Genomic DNA, 19,704 nt, shown 5'->3' on the forward strand with positions numbered 1-19,704 from the left:
TTCTGGCTTGTAGAGTTTCTGCTGAGAAATCAGCTGTTAACCTTATGGAAGTTCCCTTGTATATTATTTGTCATTTTTCCCCTACTGCTTTCAATAATTTTTCTTTGTCTTTAATTTTTGCCAGTTTGATTACTATGTGTCTCGGTGTGTTTCTCCTTGAGTTTATCCTGTATGGGACTCTCTGCACTTCCTGGACTTTGGTGGCTCTTTCCTTTCCCATGTTAGGGAAGTTTTCAACTATAATCTCTTCAAATATTTTCTCAGTCCCTTTCTGTTTCTCTTCTTCTTCTGGGACCCCTATAATTTGAATGTTGATGAGTTTTATGTTGTACCAGAGGTCTCTGAGACTGTCCTCAATTCTTTTCATTCTTTTTTCTTTATTCTGCTCTGCAGTAGTTATTTGCACTATTTTATCTTCCAGGTCACTTATCCATTCTTCTGCCTCAGTTATTCTTCTATTGGTCCCTTCCAGAGAATTTTTAATTTCATTTATTGTGGTGTTCATCATTGTTTGTTTGCTCTCTAGTTCTTCTACGTCCTTGTTAAACGTTTGTTGTATTTTCTCCATTCTATTTCCAAGATTTTAGATCACCTTTACTATCATTACTCTGAATTCTTTTTCAGGTAGACTGCCTAGTTCCTCTTCATTTGTTTGGTCTGGTGGGTTTTTACCTTGCTCCTTCATCTGTTGTGTGTTTCTATGTCTTCTCATTTTGCTTAACTTACTGTGTTTGGGGTCTCCTTTTCACAGGATGCAGATTCGTAGTTCCCGTTGTTTTTGGTGTCTGCCTCCAGTGGCTACTACGGTTGGTTCAGTGAGTTGTGTAGGCCTCCTGGTGGAGGGGACTGGTGCCTGTGTTCTGGTGGATGAGGCTGGATCTTGTCTTTGTGGTGGGCAGGACCACGTCCTGTGGTGTGTTTTGGGGTATTTGTGACCTTATTATGATTTTAGGCAGCCTCTCTGCTAATGGGTGGGGTTGTATTCCTGTCTTGCTAGTTGTTTTGCGTAAGGTATCCAGCACTGTAGCTTGCTGGTCGTTGAGTGGAGCTGGGTCTTAGCGTTGAGATGGAGATCTCTGGAAGAGCTTTTGCTGTTTGATATTATGTGGATCCAGGATGTCTCAGGTGGACCAGTGTCCTGAACTCAGCTCTCCCACCTCAGAGGCACAGGCCTGACACCCAGCTGGAGCACCAAGACTCTGTCAGCCACATGGCTCAGAAGAAAAGGGAGAAAAAAAGAAACAAAGAAAGAAAGAGAAAAATAAAGTTATTAAAATGAAACATAAAAATTATTAAAAATAAAGAAGAAATTTAAAAAGAAAGAAAGAAGAGAGCAACCAAACAAAAAACAAATTCACCAGTGATAACAAGTGCTAAAAAACGACACTTAAAAAAAAAAATTAAAAAAAGGACAGACAGAACCCTAGGACAAATGGTAAAAGCAAAACTATACAGAGAAAATCACACTCCACCTCCTTAATTTGGGATGATTCGTTGTCTATTCATGGATTCCACAGATGCAGGGTACAGCAAGTTGACTGTGGAGATTTAATCCGCTGCTCCTGAGGCTGCTGGGAGAGATTTCCCTTTCTCTTCTTTGTTCGCACAGCTCCCGGGGCTCAGCTTTGGATTTGGCCCCGCCTCTGCGTGTAGGTCCCCTGAGGGCGTCTGTTCTTCGCTCAGACAGGACAGGGTTAAAGGAGCCGCTGGTTCGGGGTCTCTGGCTCACTCAGGCCAGGGGGAGGGAGGGGCACGGAGTGGGGGGGGGGCCTGCGGCGGCAGAGGCCAGCGTGACGTTGCACCAGCCTGAGGTGCGCCGTGCGTTCTCCCGGGGAAGTTGTCCCTGAATCACGGGACCCTGGCTGTGGCGGGCTTCACAGGCTCCCGGGAGGGGAGGTGTGGATAGTGACCTGTGCTCGCACACAGGCTTCTTGGTGGCGGCAGCAGCAGCCGTAGCATCTCATGCCCGTCTCTGGGGTCCATGCTGATAGCCGCGGCTCGCGCCCGTCTCTGGAGTTCGTTTAGGCGGTGCTCTGAATCCCCTTTCCTCGCGCACCCCGAAACAACGGTCTCTTGCCTCTTCGGCAGCTCCAGACTTTTTCCCGGACTCCCTCCCGGCTAGTTGTGGCGCACTAGCCCCCTTCAGGCTGTGTTCACGCAGCCAAGGTTGGTGATATCTTTACCTTCCGTTAACACCAGGGGTGATAGAGGTTTCTAATACCTAAAGACAGCTTTTTAAGAGCAAAGTTCCCATTTCCCATTTCTTATCTCAGCATAAAAGACCTTAACAAGCCCAGATATCATTGTGTGTAACCTTCCCCTATGGAACATAACCCCCAGTGAGGCCTAATGGTGGAGTTTGTCTGTGATAGGTGGGAGGGGGGAATCGGTGGAACTCTTGGTGGCCATTTGAAAGTATTGTCTGCTACACCTGTTCTCTTTTGTTTTTTGTCCATTTAGAGGGTGTAACAAAATAAAGTCCAAGGGCTTTCCCAGACGTTTCCATGAAGTGCCTTCTTCTGGGGAGAGAGGAGAGAAGGGGAGCAGGTGAGGGGCAGTCAAGCTTAAGGTGGGGGAGGGGGGTCTCTTTGGCCGGGACTGGTTTGCCGGATTTTTGTTCTGTTGCCATGGGGATTAAAGCCCTCTAGACAGCACGGTGCTGAAACTCACCTGTTCTACCCCAGCTCCCAAAAGTATGACTTGCAAATACCAGTGCAGCTTGCAGGTAGCTGGTAGCAACTAAATTTATGTCCTATGCGTGCTTGCTTTGCTTGATTTTGCCATTTGGGGGGGATGTTTTTTGTTTCTAGGATGGGGGTGCGTTCTGTGTTTATGTGTCTGTACGTCTGTTGCATCCATTTTATTTCTGAAATTTCAGATGTTTGCATGTTTGAGAGTTTTTAAAAAAAAACAGTTTATGCATGCTTTTAGCCTTATAAGTGAAAAATACCTTGTAGAAACCTAAATTTGTAGAAGAGTTAAGGAAGACGACTAGGAAGGGAAGAACAAGTAAATGGGGTTACATCGTGTGTTCTTCCATAAGAAGGCTAAAATTTAAAAAAATAAATAAAAGTTCTAGATAGCTTGAATACTTGAAAAAATTATTGTCCTGGAAAGATTTATAATAAACCTTTAGGAGTCGGGATTATGTAATTTTAATCACCACACATGAGCCCTTGATAATACTTTTATAAGGCTTATCTAGGCAAACTGCTTAATATGGCAATTAATACTTTAATATTAAATGGCCAATTAGGATAATTCACTAGTTAATATTTTGTTGTGAGTAGTCCTTTATTACTTTCAATGAACCAATTTATTGAATTTACATTAGAATTTTTACATGGAATTATTTGTCTCCATTGGTTGTGGGTAAATCAGATTATTAGATGAAATTGTAGATATCCACCCACTATAATCAGGGATACCTATGAGACGTATACCTATCCTAAGATGGTATAGTATAAGAATTATGGAAGATTAATGAGAAATTCTATGATCCATCTTCTTTTAAGGTCAACGGTGCAATTTTGGCCTTTTAGAGAAAGGCAGTAACAGCTGACTCTGGTAATGTAATTATTCTTTCTATGATCTCTTTTTACTTATTGAAGTCTTCAATTTTGAATCACATTTTCAACACTCCAAGGGTAAAAACTGAAAGAGAAACCCCTCTGTACAAGCTTTCGATTCAAAGATCTAATCTTAAGAGGGAGACCTTGAACATCAATTAAATGCCTAACTTTTATGCCCAGTTCATTATAAATATAATGTGGTTTTGACTGTAACACTTTTAAAAGCCAGCATTACCTCGTGGATGGCACAAAGATAAATGCTCTTCCAATTTCTAAGTCCTTTCCAGAAATGATGCCATAGCCAAGTGGACTGTTAGACTGTTACCAAGTCTAATTTTTGTACTTGGCCCCAAATGTGGGAGTGTGCTCGTTAGAGATATATTTTAGATCCTGAGAGGCTATGTTTTGTTATAAAGCACTTCAGTCCCTCTGGTATCTTCTGTACTTCTGAGTGCCAGAAGCTTGGGGGAAGCACAGTTTTATGTAGGTCTAGAAGTTGAGAACTATCTTGGGAAACTACAAGTATTTATAGAATTCACCTACTTGTGAATGATGTCTTTGACTTTACTTTTTTTTATAAAATTGGGAACTAAGACAGACCTTGGCTCAGGGAGTTGTGAGGTCTCACTGCAGCTCTACCTCCTCCTGGCTCTGTGACCTTGAGTTACTTCCCGAAGCCCTCTGAGTCTCAACTGACTCATCTAGAAAATGGGTCTAGTAATCGTTCCTTGTCGCAGGGCTGTGAAGAGTAAATGAGGTAATAGGTGTAAAATGCTTAGTGCGTGAAATTTATTACCCCGTTAGAAGATGAGGGAACCGGGGCTCTGAGAAGTTACTTGTCGGGGCCACCCTGCTCAGGTGGCCGAGTGGGGACTGCCACCCCTGTGGTCTGAGTCCTTAGCGATGCCGCCTCTCCTCACTGCCCCACGTGCTGTGCTGACTTCTCCATGGTGAAGATATGGGCCTGGTAAGGACGTATTCTCAAGTCTCCGCTCTTCTCTGCTGGCTACCCTGCCATACTCTCTCCCTCCAGAGCCTGCCATTCCTCACTCCTCCTGAGGGTTCTGTGTCCTGAAGACCTCCAGCCAGCCCACTTTCCCCTCCCCTCCCCCTACTCTATCCCCAGGAGCTTTTGTGGAGCCCCCCGACCCAGTTGCACCCTTTGCTGCTCTATAGGAAGCCTTCCAGGGGACAGGGGGGCCCTGCTCCTCTTGGCCCCTTTGTCTAACCTCACTGGCCTTAACCACTCCTCTCGCACGTCAGGAGGGAGGGAGGGTCAGTGCAGTCCAAGGGTGGACAGAATCACCAAGCAGGACCAAGCCTGTAAGAAGGGATTGCTGATTATCTCCCCAGAAGGGGGAAGAAAAAACAATAAAAATCAGACCCAAGTATTTACTTTTCCAAAAAAGTTGTAAATTTTTCAGTGTTTTAGGATTTTGAATAGGTAATACTTGACATGGGTCAAAAGTCAAAAAGTGTACAATTATATATACTCCGAGATCTCCATGCCATCACCCACCCGCCAAACCCTGCTTCCTACCCCATCATGCACAGGTAACCACTACTACTAGGTAATTGTCTGTCCTTAAAGGTTGCTGTGTGTGTGTGTGTTTGAACCTATATCCCCTTATCTCCTTTTACAGAGGAGAATACTGCATACACTGTCATCAACCTTCTTTTTTCACGTAACGTGATTTTTCTCGATGCGTATATACTTTTCTCATTCTTTTTTACAGAAGCACGGTATTTTTTTGTATAGTTGTGTTGTGATTTGTTTAGTCTCCTGTGGCTGTCATTTTGGTTGTTCTCAGGTCTTTTGTTATGACAAACAATAGTGTGGTGAATAACTTTATATGTTATTTTGCAAGTGGATGAGTCTATTTGTAGGATAAATTCAAGAAATTGGCTGTTTTACGAGCTACGTGCATTTGTAATTTTGATAGATGGTGACACATTGCTCTCCCTGGGGAGACACCAAGGCGGGCTTCTACTAGCAATGCATGAGCCTGCCTATTTCCCTACTGCTTTTCCAGCACAGGGTGTTGTCAAACTTCGGCATTTTTGCTAACCTTATAGGAGAAAAAAAATGGTGTCTTAGTGTAGTTTTAATAAAGTGTTCTCTGTTATTGTAAGTGAGGCTAAACATCTTTCCTATGTCTGTGCCATTTGTATTTCTTTTTCTGTAAATTGTTTTTTATCTTTTGCTCATTCTTCCTTTGCATTGTCGGTCGTTTTCTATTTAAGAGAGAGCTCTCTTGTCAGCAATATGGGTTGCAGATTTTCTTTTCCTAATTTGGGGTTTGTCTTTTAACTGTGTTTATGCTGCTTCTTTCATGTTGATATAATTGGATTTATCCATAAATTTCTTCTTGGGTTTCTGAGTTTTGAGTCGTCATTAGAAAATCTTTCCCCATTCTGAGGTTACTTTTTTTAAGGTACTTTTATGGCTTCAAATTTTAATGTGAAATTCTTAAATCATTTGGAATTTAACCTGGTTGATGGTGTGATGTCTGAATCAACTTTTTTTTTCCCAGATGGTCCCAGGTATTTAAAAAGTACTGCAATCTGGGGCTGTTTAGTGAAGAAGCACGTAATACCTCACTAGATCCTTAAAATAAGACTCTTACAGCAAAAGCCTGACTGACTTCAGTTCAGTCAGTATGTTAATGAAATAAGTAGTTGCCAAAGGTTTTTACCAGACCATTTTATGATACAGATACTGAATCATACGTGCAATAAATAAAATGTGAATTTCCAAAATAAGTTGGACCCATCCTGTCCCCGTTAACCCTCCCAGTCAGTGGGGAATTGTGTCAGGGCTCTAAAACAGCGGCAAGATAAGGTACAGAGTTCCTGAAGCCTCAGTCCAGAAATGGAGAACATTCCAGGCCAGGGTCCTAACTAAACGGGAGATGACTTCAAAGCCTTCTTTCAGGGTAACAGCTGGGAGTGTTGGCAAGGACTGCCCAGAGCTCACTTCCTTAAAACCAGCTGGAACATACAAACTGCCCTGTTCAGGTTCTCAGTCTTGTCAAAATGTGGTTTATGAAGTGACCTTTTCCTCTCTTATCTCCTGGAAAGCGTTACCAGTACTTCAGGGTGTCTGCAAGGGTTTCTTGGCAAACTTAATATCTAGCTAGGAGGTATGTTGCCTTGAGACCACTGATGTGGATATAATTTGTTAATTTTCTCCCACCTTCCTAAGATGTTAATTGCAGGCAGTCTGTATCCTCCAATAAAATTCTCACTGCAGAAATCAGATTTTTGTCACTTCCAGCTGTAACGAGACTTGCACGGCACATCTCTCCTACCCAGGTGAGATCCAAAATATTTCAAAACACTTTCTACTCATTTAATATCTCTTCGCTCTGTCACCCCCTCCCCCCCCCCACTCAGCTTCAACATAATTTTGTTCGCTTTTCTCTTCCCCTTCCTCCCATCATCTCCTCCTCACACCTGACAAGCCCCACTGATCCAGGTTATGGCAACCATCTGTCCCAGGATTTCCAGGCTAGCCCCAATGTGGATTATGCCGTTAGGTTATCCCCACAAGGACATTGGTATTTGTCAGATCCCGTGTCTCTTTGATGGTTTGGAGAATATGCAAATGAGAAACACAGCCCTCAATTCTTTTTTCTAGAAGATCCCCTCCTGAAAAGATACTCCAAGTATAAACTGAGTTTGACAAACAGAGTCATTTAACACGCAGTAAAGGAAACTGAACCTCAAGTGAGTGGTTGCACGTGAAACACCTCAGCTCAGAACTTACACTGGGCTCTTTTCTAAGCAGGACCCCCGCATTATTTCTAGCAGACCCTCCTCTTTGAGGAAAAGCCCATCAGCGCCCGCAGACTTTTCCTTCTATTGTTGTCTTTGTCACTTCCATTCCTTGAAACATTTTGCCCTAATATATCAATCCGTGTCTTTTTAACACAGGCCTCAGTCGTCTTCCTGGAAGGCATGCGAACGGGTTACCACTTTCTATTCATAAATGGCTCTTATTCATACACGGTTTACTACAACAGCTCCATTTACAAAAGTAAATACTAACATGATTTCTGTACTCGACAGCATGAGAATGAACGGGATTGTTAGCGGGCGTGCCGCCGTAAATTTAGATGAGGGCAGTATACAAATCAGTTACGATTACTTAATTAATATTCAACAGCAGCTCAGCCAATGGCCCGTTCTAGCCTGCAATTAGCATTTTGAGCTGCACGCCACTGACAAACTCCTTGTCACTCCGTTGTGATTATAAAAGCATTGAGCTCAATTTGAAGACAGTGACTTGGTTCCTAATCCCTATATATCAGTATTTGGTTATTTTGTAATCCCGGGTTTTTCACAGGAGTCTAGAAATCGCGTCGTGATCCCGCTCTCGCCCCGGCCCCATCAGTCATGCTGATGCTAAGGGCCCTGGATGACGACAGGGTGACATCTCAAGCTTGCCAAAGGGATGCCCATTTTGACCCAGATTTCTAGAGACCTCCGAAACCCCCTCTCCTGTAAGCGGGTCTGGATTTCTGCCTTCGGAGGAGCCGTACGGAGTGGAACTCCTCACATTTCCAATATTCAATCTTCCTGGACTGGAGGTCGGCACTTAGCTTTTGAAAAGTATCAGTCACCTAAATTATTCCCAGCTTCCTGTTCGAGGGGCAGAAAGAGGTCTAAGTAAGAAAATTGTTAGGACACATCAGAGGTTATCTAAGCAGGTACCTGGGAAGACAGGAGCAGCAGAAAGGAACGCCTTTCTGCGGAAGTTTGCTCTCACTGGGTGTTCTGCCTTAAGATGTGTCAGATTCCTGGAAAGAAATGAGAGGCGAGGAAGGGAGAGTCTAGAGGGTTCCTGCTTATCTTTGTAGTTTGCTGCATTTTGTTTGAATAGGAAGCCTCTGTAACTTGGGTTTATTTATTAAGTTACAAAGCACAGCCAGAGTAGCTGGCTGTGTGTGTGTGTGTGTGTGTGTGTGTGTGTGTGTGTGTGTGTGTGTGTATTTCATTCGTCAGGAGAGCCAATTAAACACACCAGCCTGTCCTGTGCTGGCAGCATGTGTGTTTCGGTGGGGAGCTCTGGGAATTGGCATTGATGGCTTACTGATCTCGGTTGGTATCTACTGCATCCTGACTAGAAGATGTACTTTGACATGGGCTGTGCTTTCTCAAGAACAGAATTTTTTTTTTTTTTTCGATACGCGGGCCTCTCACTGTTGTGGCCTCTCCTGTTGCGGAGCACAGGCTCCGGACGCACAGGCTCAGCGGCTATGGTTCACGGGCCCAGCCGCTCTGCGGCATGTGGGATCCTCCTGGACCGGGCCACGAACCCGTGTCCCCTGCATCGGCAGGGAGACCCTCAACCACTGCGCCACCAGGGAAGCCCAAGAGTAGAATTTTTGATTTTTGAAAAAGTCTCTCTTCAAAATATATGCCTTATTTGAAAGAATGCAAAGTTATTTTTAGAAATTTCAGTCCGAGACCCATTGTTCATGACTAAGCTTTAAGTGTCTGTGGGTTTTTAGAAGCCAGGCTGATGCATACGTGCCCATTCCTGCCGCGAGGCCTTCAGACACCGGACGGGTCTGGACCACAGGTAGTGGGGTGTGGTCTTGAGACCAGGGAGCTGCTAGCCAGGATCCACTTCTGATCAACTACTGGAGAGGATCGAGTACATTATCCTTTTCACTTCTAGTCAAGCCTTTCTTAGAAATCTTAAACTATGAGTCCATGTTGGTTTTCTAAAAAGGGATGAAGGAAGGGAGAGTAATATAGAAAGCTTGTTTCCATTTTGCTACTTAGAACTTCCTGTGAGATACACATAGTTGACCATCTTTGGTCAAAAACCAGAAGCATTTGGCTTGTGTTCTGGGGCTGTGTCATGTGAAACATGCATACCGTTAAACGGTAGACTCTCATTCAAGGTGAGAGATGCTTAGTCTGTGAGAGGCATAGGAGAAGTGGGACCCAGAGACTCACATCTCCCATTTCATTTTCATTCTGGCCCAGATTCCCCTCAAGTTGAACGGAGGAAAAGTATCTCCTGCAAACTGGGATGTCTTTTTCTTGCATCCATCTGGGAGCGTTCAGTGAACGTGCGATGGAACTCTATAGTGGTACTTGCTTCACGGGCCAGGGAGGGGGAGTTTAGAAAGCCATCTAACTCGGTGGTTTTCAAATTTGTTCAAGTGGCAGGACGCCTGGAATTCAGGACATCAGAACATCGTGAACTGCTTGATAGTAAAGTTTGTATCGACAACTTCAGTTCCTTCATAGAAACTAAAATTCATTTTGCTGGCAGACAATAGAGCCATAAAGCCACAAAGGTGGCTTAAAAGGTAGCTTTAGGAGGAAAAACTTTCATTTGAGAAATCTGAGTTTCTTCCGTGCTGAGACTTCTGTTCTATACAGTGGCAGAACACTTGGCTCCAACTTGGAGAATTCCATCCTATTTCTGAGAAACTTATAACAGAAACAAAACAGAAGACCTTTCACGTTTTTATTCAAGTATATGCAATACAGTTTTTCTTTCTGTGTTTGAGATGAGTATGTTAACGTCCTTGAATTCTATTTCTTTAACTTTTTTTTTTTTTTTTTTTTTGGGGCTGCGCCGTGCGGCATGAGGGATCTTAGTTCCCTGACCAGGGATCAAACCCATCCCCCAGCATTGGGAGCGCAGAGTCTTAACCACTGGACCACCAGGGACATCCCCATCCTTGAATTGTTAATACTGTTTCCTATCTCATAGGGGACCCTTTAAAATCTAGAGTCTTCTCTGGGTATTTTTAAGGTGTCTGCCATTCAAGATTGTTTTATTTTGTTAGGGCTTTCCTAGCGTGCTGGAGACTCTCGGGAACCGTTTTTCTCTATTTTAAAAGCTTCCCAAACCAAAGAGATACGTGCCTCTGGGTGATAACCAGGGCGTGATTGAAAGTTCAGTGGGGTGCGTGTGTGTGCGTGCATGGGTTGGTGGGGGTAGCTGACTGACGTCAGGACCCTCCAAAACTAAGGTGGACTTAAATTCCTAAATTGGGAAACCCAGAGTGTCAGGAAAACACATGCTCAAAGGTAGATGAAGCAAAGTAAAAGATAACTAATTTGGATCATTACTAAGCCAGTCAGGGTCAATTAAAAAAAAAAACAACAGATCTGTTCTCAGTTCCTTAAAGCACATATATAGGGGTAGGGGTGGGCAGAGAAAAAGAAAAGAAAGAAAGAAGGCGGCAAGCGGTGAAAACAGAATTTATGGTGGGAACCCACCGGACTGTAATTTGTAGTGAAACTTGAAAATGTATTTTTTTATTCCAAACATGATCTACTTTATAGTTTTCCCTTTTTAAGGTACTGGCATAAACAATTGCTCGCTGTGAAGAAATAATTTTAGAGAATGGCTCTTGATGATCCTAGAATCTTTTTCATTCAATGAGGGGTTTTAGAGTCAGTTATTTGAAAGTGAATTAGACCTAGATAGAACTTTGAAATTGCATGCTCGGTGACATAGTCGGACATTTTCAGAAATTTTATCTCCATTTTCCTGAGCTCAGAATTAGAGACAAGACTGCCTCTTCGAACACTTCACAGTTGAGACATTTAGAGACATTAAAACTTCCATTTTCTTTTCCTCTTCTCCAAAATCACTGCCTTTACATTTTTATTCCTGGATACTGCTGGAGGTAAAACAAAACAAAACAAAACAAAAAAAACCCTCTCCTGAGATTTCTCTGAGGTGAGCAAGTTAAATAAAATGTCACGTGATAACGACTCTGAACCAGCCCCTTTTCTTAGATTTTAAACTCAAAGTGCAGAATGTGTACCCCCAGAGTGTTCATCTCCGTGTGGTCACTGGTAGTGAAAAGGTGACCACAGCTGAGCACCGTAGTCAGTCCCTCGCCCAAAGTAGATCCCCAGTCAATAGTTATTCAAGAAATAATAAGTGAAATATCTAACAACGTAGCGCATCCATGAAGTGGAAGAGACATTAATGTGAGATGTCAGTTCATACTTGTTATCAAGGAGATACGTATAAATATGACCTCATTTTGGTCTGCCTGTCTGTATTTGGGTGAGATTACATCATTAGCCCCTGATGCATCTCCTTGCTCCGTTCTTGCTGCTCTGTACTCTGTTCACCACCAGGCAGCCAAAGTGAGCGCTTCAAAGGAGATGAGTCAGACCGTTCCAGTCCGTGGATTAAAGCCCTCCGTTGGCTTTCCATCACTCACAGATGCCAGTGAAGCTTGTGGCCTTCGACCTGGCATGACCTGGCTCTTGCCCACCTCTCTGGGTCCACTTCTTGCCCTGCTCTTAAGTCTGGCTTCCTTTCAGTTCCTGCAGTGGATGGAACAGCTTACTCTGTTCCAAGGCTCTTTTGTTTTGTTTTGTTTTGTTTTGTTGGTGGTACGCGGGCCTCTCAGTGTTGTGGCCTCCCCCGTTGCGGAGCACAGGCTCCGGACGCGCAGGCTCAGCGGCCATGGCTCAAGGGCCCAGCCGCTCCACAGCATGTGGGATCTTCCCGGACCGGTGCACGAACCCGTGTCCCCTGCATTGGCAGGCAGACTCCCAACCACCGCGCCACCAGGGAAGGCCCCCAAGGCTCTTTTAACCGGCTCCTGGATCTGCCTAGAGTGGTCTTCCCCTATACCCTCCTACGACTGGTCCTCACCAATCAGCTCTCAGCTCCCATGCCACCTCCTGGTGAGGTCCCTTCCTTCACCTCCCCGCATCAGTTATCACCACCTCATCCTGTTTTATTTTCTTCATAGCTCTTGACTATTTGAAATTATTTGTTTCCTTGTTTGTTGTTGATTTCCCCAAGAGACTATAAACTGCCATGAGGGCAGGGACCTCGTCTGTCTTGTTTATGTTCTGCTCCCAGCCCCTCACTGTCAGTGATCAAGGAACAGTCAATAAGTGAGGAAAAGTGTGGAAGGATGTACCCCACAATATTAATAGTGAAGATTACTAAGAGAAGGATGAGGGTAACTTTACCTGATTGATTTTTCTTTTTGTTCATTTGTATTTATTTCCTAATTTTTCTGCAGAGATTGTGAATTACGTGCGCACATGATTCTTTCTAAGTTACTCCAGTGTTTAGCCAGGCTTGAGATGTTTTTAAGGCGTCCAGCCATAAGAATGCGTTATATGCATGCTCCTTGCTGTGTAGTGGGTGCTGAATAAATGTTTAGTGGGTCCACTGAAACCTTTATTCATTTGCCCCCAAGTTCTGTAGTTGGGTGCCCACCCGAGTCCATGGGTGGGAGGAAAGCCCGCATGACCTGCATCAAGGTGCAGATGTAGGGAGCTGTGTGTCCGGGTTTCTGACCTTCATCCCAGTGCTGTGCTCCTCTCTGGCAATCACAGAGTTCTTTTGCTCCAGGGAAAATCCATTATAAACAGCCACACATGGGGCACTAGCATGTGATGTGCTTCGGTACACACTGCTTTTTTCAAAGAGAATGTGGAGCCTCTCGCCTCACATGGAACTGAGAGTCTGGGTGAACTGTCTGCCTGTCTTCTGCCAGAGAAAGAACCCACGATGTCGTTTATCCTTTCCAAGTCACTTGACGTTAACAGTCCCTTGGCCGGTACTGATTCTTTTTACTAATGCTTTCTCTCTTAGAAATTTAACAGGTAGAGTAATTGTGGTCTTAGAATAGTTATTTCTTTGTTGTTGTTGTGGGGTGTCTTTTTTTGCACTTTTTTCCTTCTTCACTTAGTTAAAGTCTGAGCCGGTAAATTGTGTGCCATTTGTTTCAGCGTCATATAGCACTAAGTACTTCAGTGGTCAGTATCTTAACAAAAGTAGATTTTCCTTAGCTATGACGCTGGCTGGTTAGGGTTCTAGCTAGTTTGTGAAGTCCGTATCCTATGTGTTTTAACTCTAGTGTTATATTCTGGAAATCTGTGCAAATTTGCTGGGGCGTAGGGGGAAGAATCCAAGAAGAGAAAACTTGCTGATGAGCTTAGAAACAGAAAGAAGCTATTACCTCAAACAACAAAATCATGGTTTTTTTCCACATGGATTTGCATCATTTCACATTCAGTAGAAGATTCCGTTACTACCACAGCCCTAAAATACTTTGTACGTTGCATGTCCATGTAGTGTAAGTCAGACTGACTGTTCCTTCCAAATTTAGGTATAGGCAGCTAGACAGTGAGTGATGAAAACGTGTTCTATTATTTATACTACAAATGCCGGGCAATTCATAGAAGAAAATCATTGTTCAGAGCACTGCGAGAGCAGTCCCGTGAGATGTGCCCGGAGTGGGAGTGATTTATGTTCAGGAACCCCTAATGGTATAGGGAGCCGCTATCCAGACCTCTTCTAGAGCCATGCCCGGGTGTACGGTGGGTAGAGCCGCTTTCCATCCGAAAATAGGCACTGCTTAAAGGAACACACTTCACAGTGTGACACGCGATCGTTTCTGATTGTGCGTGGTTCTGATCGCTCCATGTAAAGCTGCGGGGGAATAATCCGTAGGACTTGGAGGCCTCCTCGCTTCCACCGAGATCTCCTGTGCTCTCTAGAGTCCCGTGATCTTTCAGATCCACCCCCCAACCCCCTTTTCTTTGGCTTCATAGCAACATGGTACACCCAACAGAATCATCCCCGGGACTTCTGATTAGATGATCGATGACAGTTCCGAAGAAAAGTTGACTTAATTCCAGTGGCGGGAATACGCCTCCCGAAAAAGCAAAGCTACAGTGGGTGTAAATGGGGCTTGGTGAGAGATGCCGGAGGAGTGGAATGGGTCCCAGGGACACCAAGCACCAGAAGGATGCCGCCTGCTTGGCTCAAAGACCCAGCAGTGGGGCCAGCTATTGTGAAGCCCCTCTGCCAGATGAACAGGGACCCTTCTCTGGTCACAATAGCCATTCACGCTGAGCAGCCTCATTAAATATTCAGCCTGTGCTTCGGGCAGCTCATTAGGGCCGCAATGAGCAGTGACGTGGCTGCAGGAAAGCCGAGGGCCTGCCGGCCGGCAGCAGTAAGCAGAAGCTGAGTGAGCTGCCGATGGCTTTTCTTTTCACTGCCTGTCCTGTGATGACCAGTGTTTGCTCCCTGCTTTGTCTCAAGTCCAGGTAAAAACAAAACCGAAGCCCCAACAAGCAGCTGACACTTGAAGCCTTCGGCTCCTTGTTTCCCATGCTGTCTGTCCAGGGCCTGGGAGTTTGAGGGCCTGCCCCCTGGAAGCCCTCTGACCCCCTTCGAGAGCTGTCTGGGGCTCCGAGGGCCTTCGCTGAGCGCTGACAATGTGCTGCTGTTGTGTGCTTGGGCTGTTTGATGACTGCGTTTGGGAGGGTCTGAGGTGTGCTTTGAACTTGGCGCTAGGGGTTTAGAATAGCAGAGTCTTCCTCTGGAACAGGTTGAATTTGGGAATATTGTGGGTGAAGACTCGCAGTTTGTACAGCAGGTTTACACAGTCCGTGCCAACTTCTCATGTTTCTGAGTGGTTCACTACGAAGTTTTTTCCCTTTTAACTCTGAGGATGGGTATGGTATAATAAAAAAAATGGGTATTCTTCAGCTATTTGGGGTTCTTCCAATGGGCTGGATATTGTCCTTCTTGTATCTTGTTACTTTCCCATGGGTCTGCACTCAGTGCTGGGTGAAATTTAAAGCTGGGAGAATCTGAAAGAATTGAGAGATGGTGAACTCAGACAAAGTGTATTTCTCTTCTCTCACTGTTTGCATGTTTTTCTGTTTCCTGTACAGAAAATGTTTTCAGACAGCTCATTTCTATGTGGAAGATAGCAGTTCACCTCGGGTGGTCCCCAATGAAAGTATTCCTATCATTCCTATTCCGGGTAAGTAAGACACGACTCCTATTGCCAGTGGGCTAATTGTTTTTCTCTTTTGTTCTCAGTGTTATGTGACAGCCATGACAAAATATTATTTTTATAACCTTTGCAAGCTTGCCCAGTCTACGAGAGCCTTAACTCAGGGTAATTTAATGAAATCTGTACTCCTTTACATAGCTGCCACGTAACAAAATCATCTTTCAGGGGAACAAATAACGATGAGTTCATACAGTGTAGATTCACAAGAGGGAAGGGAAGAAACAGTAGAAAAAAGGGGAAAACGTACTTAATGTATTTACAATCTACTTGGACTAAATTTCATCCTGATAGGTAATTTGTGCTTGCTTTTTTTTAAAAAGATTCACAATTTGAAATACTGGGTGGGTTTTTTTTTGTTTTTTTTTTTTTAAGATTTCTACTAAGATTCCTTACTCTGAAAATATTGATTACCTTAGTGTCGGAAGTTTGGGTTCTTAGGCTGTTTGTGTGGAGATCTAGGGAGATGTTGTTGATCTGGTGTCTGTTTCATTTGTCCTTGGTACAAACAGGAAACACTCAGTTACTATTAGGGATATAGGGATTGGTGGAGGACACTAGTAATTCCTAACAAATGCCGTAGACGTTAGAAGTTCAGCAGCGGGTTTGCTGTGATAGATGGCATGAGGGATTTGAAGATGTCTCCCACTATTTTTATTTTGCGTCCCCTTCCATTTTGCCAGGATTGAACTCTCTTCCTCTGGCTTGCATTCTGTACTTGTAAATACCTCTCTTCAGATATCTTATACATTCATCCTCTTGGCATTATTCTTTTGTAAGCAGAGGCACTACTTTTATTAAGTGCCACCTCCCACATACCCGCACAGCCCACTTGTCTGCCTCATTCTCCAGAATGGTTTTCTTCATCATCTAATATACCATGTATTTTACTTGTTTGTTTATGGTCTCCCCCCGCACTACAATGAGAGCTTCCTAAAGGCAGGTGGATGTCTCCTTAGTGCTAGACTAATACCTGGCATGTAGTAGGCATTCTCAGACTCTCTGAATGAATGAAAGAATGAATGAATGATAAATACCAGCAAATCTTCCTTAGGGTTCTTCAAAGATCATAGCTGTGAAGCTCAGAGGTGCAGCCCTTCTCTGAGTGCCCAGAAGGAATGCTGCTGTTGTTTCCTCATCTTCTCTCGGTGCAGTTATGGTTGGGGACTTACTTGGCCCATTATGTCTCTGTGTGTTAAGTCATTAGATATTGCTGGAATTGGCCATGTTCTCTCCCTTCTGGTCAGCTTCTCTCACTAAAAGCCTGCCACACAGAAGAGAGCAATAGCAGAAAAGTGTCTGGGTAAGTACCCTACTGGATCATTTTGTGGCCGCTGAATGATTCCCATACAGATGGGATGGGTTTTGTGTTGCGTTCCTTCTTCTCTACTGACCCTTGACCTTTATTGTTGGTGGAGGAGATTGCACTCTTGCCTTTGAGAGGTGGCAGACAGGAATCAGCCCGCCATCCTCAGGGAGTAAGTTTTGTTGAATCCGCCAGATGTGCACAGCAGCTGTGTATAATCATTTTCCTCTTGCATCACCTAGAGTATCTGCTGCCCTCCGGAAAATGCCTGGGAGACTCTCTCCTCTGAATTGAGTCAGCTGACAAACACAGCTGTTGGGTAGCTGGGCAACTGAAATCCATTTTCAAAGGTTAAATGCTGAGATACTTCTTGGGCTGTCTTTCAGTTTTTAGTTTCTTTTCCCCCTGGATGGGGAATCAGAACACCAAGGATTTTGCCCTGCCTCCGCCATGAAACCTTCGGTCAATGCCTTGACCTCTCTGAGCCTTAGTTTCCAGAATCTGCAAAGTGAGCAGGATATCTGCCCTACTTGTAAACAACGCGGTGTTAAAGATCAAATAAGGGGCTTCCCTGGTGGCGCAGTGGTTAAGAATCCGTCTGCCAATGCAGGGGGCACGGGTTCGAGCGCTGGTCTGAGAAGATCACACAGGCGGCGGAGCAACTAAGCCCGTGCACCACAACTACTGAGCCTGTGCGCCACAGCTACTGAGCCCACGTGCCACAACTGCTGAAGCCCGCGCGCGTAGAGCCCATGCTCCGCAACAAGAGAAACACCGCAATGAGAAGCCTGCATGCAGCAATGAAGACCCAGAGCAGCCAAAAATAAATTAATTAGTTAATTTTTTAAAAAAGATCAAATAAGATGGTATGTGTCAAAACACTTTGGAAAGCTTAAAGGAAGCCAGAAGTGTCAGCTGTGGAAGCTTTCCTTCCCAAATCATGATATCGCTCAACCCGGCAGCCATGGAGAGCAAGCATTTGCACGGTCCCCAGGTTAAGACTGTCCCAAACGCTGATCCGCATCTACTGGGTGCAGCCGACCTCGCCATGCTCTTGGGCTTGGACTTTAGGACTTCAGTTCCCCAGAATCCTCAGAAAATGCCATCAATCGTGCCTGCCTTGCCACACCTCTGAGTAGCTGTCTTGGACCAGAAATGCTTTTGAATGTTCTCTGCTTCATTTCCCAGCAGGCTGTTTAATCACCAAGTTATGAAATACTCACAGCCCAAAGACATTTCTTTCTATGTGAGTTTCTCCTGATTCTTACTCACTGGTGGTAGAAGTACATGGAAGGAGAAATGTCTTCAGATTCACCATTGACTGAGAAATCCATTGTATCCAGTTGGGTCTCCCTTGGCATTAAGTAGGTGCATCCTTGATGAGTTGTAACACGTTTGTGACAATGAATTACTTTAAATGCTGTAATGCAGTGTGGCGTGAAAGGACTTACCTGCCGAAACCAAAAGTGACACTGCTCTTTCACTGTTTTCTCAGGTTTTTATAGCCAGCAACAGCCTTCACTAGGGGCATGCCTCGACAGAAAACTTATTTCACCCTTAACTGGGAAGAAGTTACCCTACGTGACCTTCCTTTAAAAATCTTTCAACTTGATCGCAATCTCTTATTTTTCTTAAACAAAAGTACATAGCCCCATTTAATAGTTAAATTTGTAAAGTAGTTTGTAATTTTACGTTAACAATCCATGATTGTATTTATTCTTAAGGTTTCTTCCAGTTATTCCAGTATTACTGTGTCTTGCATAGGAAAAATCAATATAAGGAAAACACGATTTTTTTTGAAATCACACGTATTTTTCACTCTATTAAAGGTCTCAGCACAATTTTTCTTTCTTGGAGACCTCCTTGGGATCATTTAAAATGATTTACCTTAAGAATCATGGAATTGTTTTTGTGTCTTAAAAATAGTAGGATATTTATAGAGCTTACATGGAATACTTATTCTGCCCACTGGATCTCACTTATATTTTATCTTTGTTCAAAACCTAATAAGAAAGACTACTGAGCCCTAGATGTATCAACTTATCACTTGAACCCCTCATTTGCTATGACTGATTTTTTAAAAAAGGTATTTCCAGACAACGACCAGTAAACTGAACCATTATATAGATTTAAAATGTGGGCAACAGGGTGAGGCTGAAAATTCAGGTACTGAACTGTTGCAAAATAGAGTTCCTAGGTCATCATTGTAAAATGTGTAATATACTCTGATCCTAGAACTTATTTTACACTTAACCTTTTTCAGAAAACATCATCATCGTCATCTAATACTTATTGAGCAATTACTGATTTAAACTACGTGCTTCATTTTTCACTACAACCTTAGGGAAACAGGTGCAATCAGTATCCCCATTTCACAGATGAAGAAACTGAGGCTCAGAGACATCATTTAATTTCCCTGAGGTTACGTGGACAAATGGTGGAGCTAGCATTGGAGTCTTTGTGTGACTTCAAAGTCCAGATGCTTAGAAATGTCTCTGCCACCTCTTGGCGTGCTGCTCTGACAGTCCTGATATCTCAAGACCTCAGGCTCCTCATTTGGATTTTGCTTCATTAAATCAAGACATTTTCAAATACGTGTGAACTGTTGCCTTAAATTGTTTCTGAGTTGTTGTTCTTTATCGTTTTCTTCTTCTTTCACTAGCACTGACCACTTGTTTTTCCATTAAATTCTCTTTCATCCTCCATGAGAGAGTTTCATCATTCTTCTGTCGAAGTTTCGTCCGTAGCAAAAATAAAATCTCTCCTCTTACCTTTGTTTCCTAGTCATTTAGTCTCTTCTTTCCTAAGAAAAAGACTCCTCCCCCACCCCACCACCAATATCTCCATTCCCTATGCAAAAGTAGGTCTGTGTGATTTAAATGCCTTGAGGAGCAACTCACAAACATGTTGAATGTTGAATAAATTTAGACACTAAATCACCAACTTTTGAGTGATTCTGCTGAGGTTTAAATTCACAAATAAACAGCCCCGGTCTTGA

At 43.8% G+C, this 19,704-nt stretch overlaps 1 protein-coding gene across 3 annotated transcripts in view; it reads left to right on the forward strand.

Moving 5' to 3' along the window:
- Positions 1-19,704, forward strand: part of PTPRG (protein tyrosine phosphatase receptor type G) — a 717,425-nt gene that overhangs the window by 643,473 nt on the left and 54,248 nt on the right. For 2 of the 3 annotated variants that reach the window (XM_024746428.1, XM_024746429.1), the window contains exons 14-15: positions 2,461-2,547; positions 15,279-15,370. In XM_024746428.1, coding sequence (XP_024602196.1) covers positions 2,461-2,547; positions 15,279-15,370 — 179 coding nt within the window. The remainder of the gene's footprint in view (positions 1-2,460; positions 2,548-15,278; positions 15,371-19,704) is intronic. The other variant, XM_024746430.1, reaches the window with a different exon arrangement.

This window comes from Neophocaena asiaeorientalis, unplaced genomic scaffold (assembly GCF_003031525.2).
Source record: "Neophocaena asiaeorientalis asiaeorientalis breed wild unplaced genomic scaffold, Neophocaena_asiaeorientalis_V1.1 scaffold251, whole genome shotgun sequence".
NCBI classification, from domain to species: domain Eukaryota; kingdom Metazoa; phylum Chordata; class Mammalia; order Artiodactyla; family Phocoenidae; genus Neophocaena; species Neophocaena asiaeorientalis.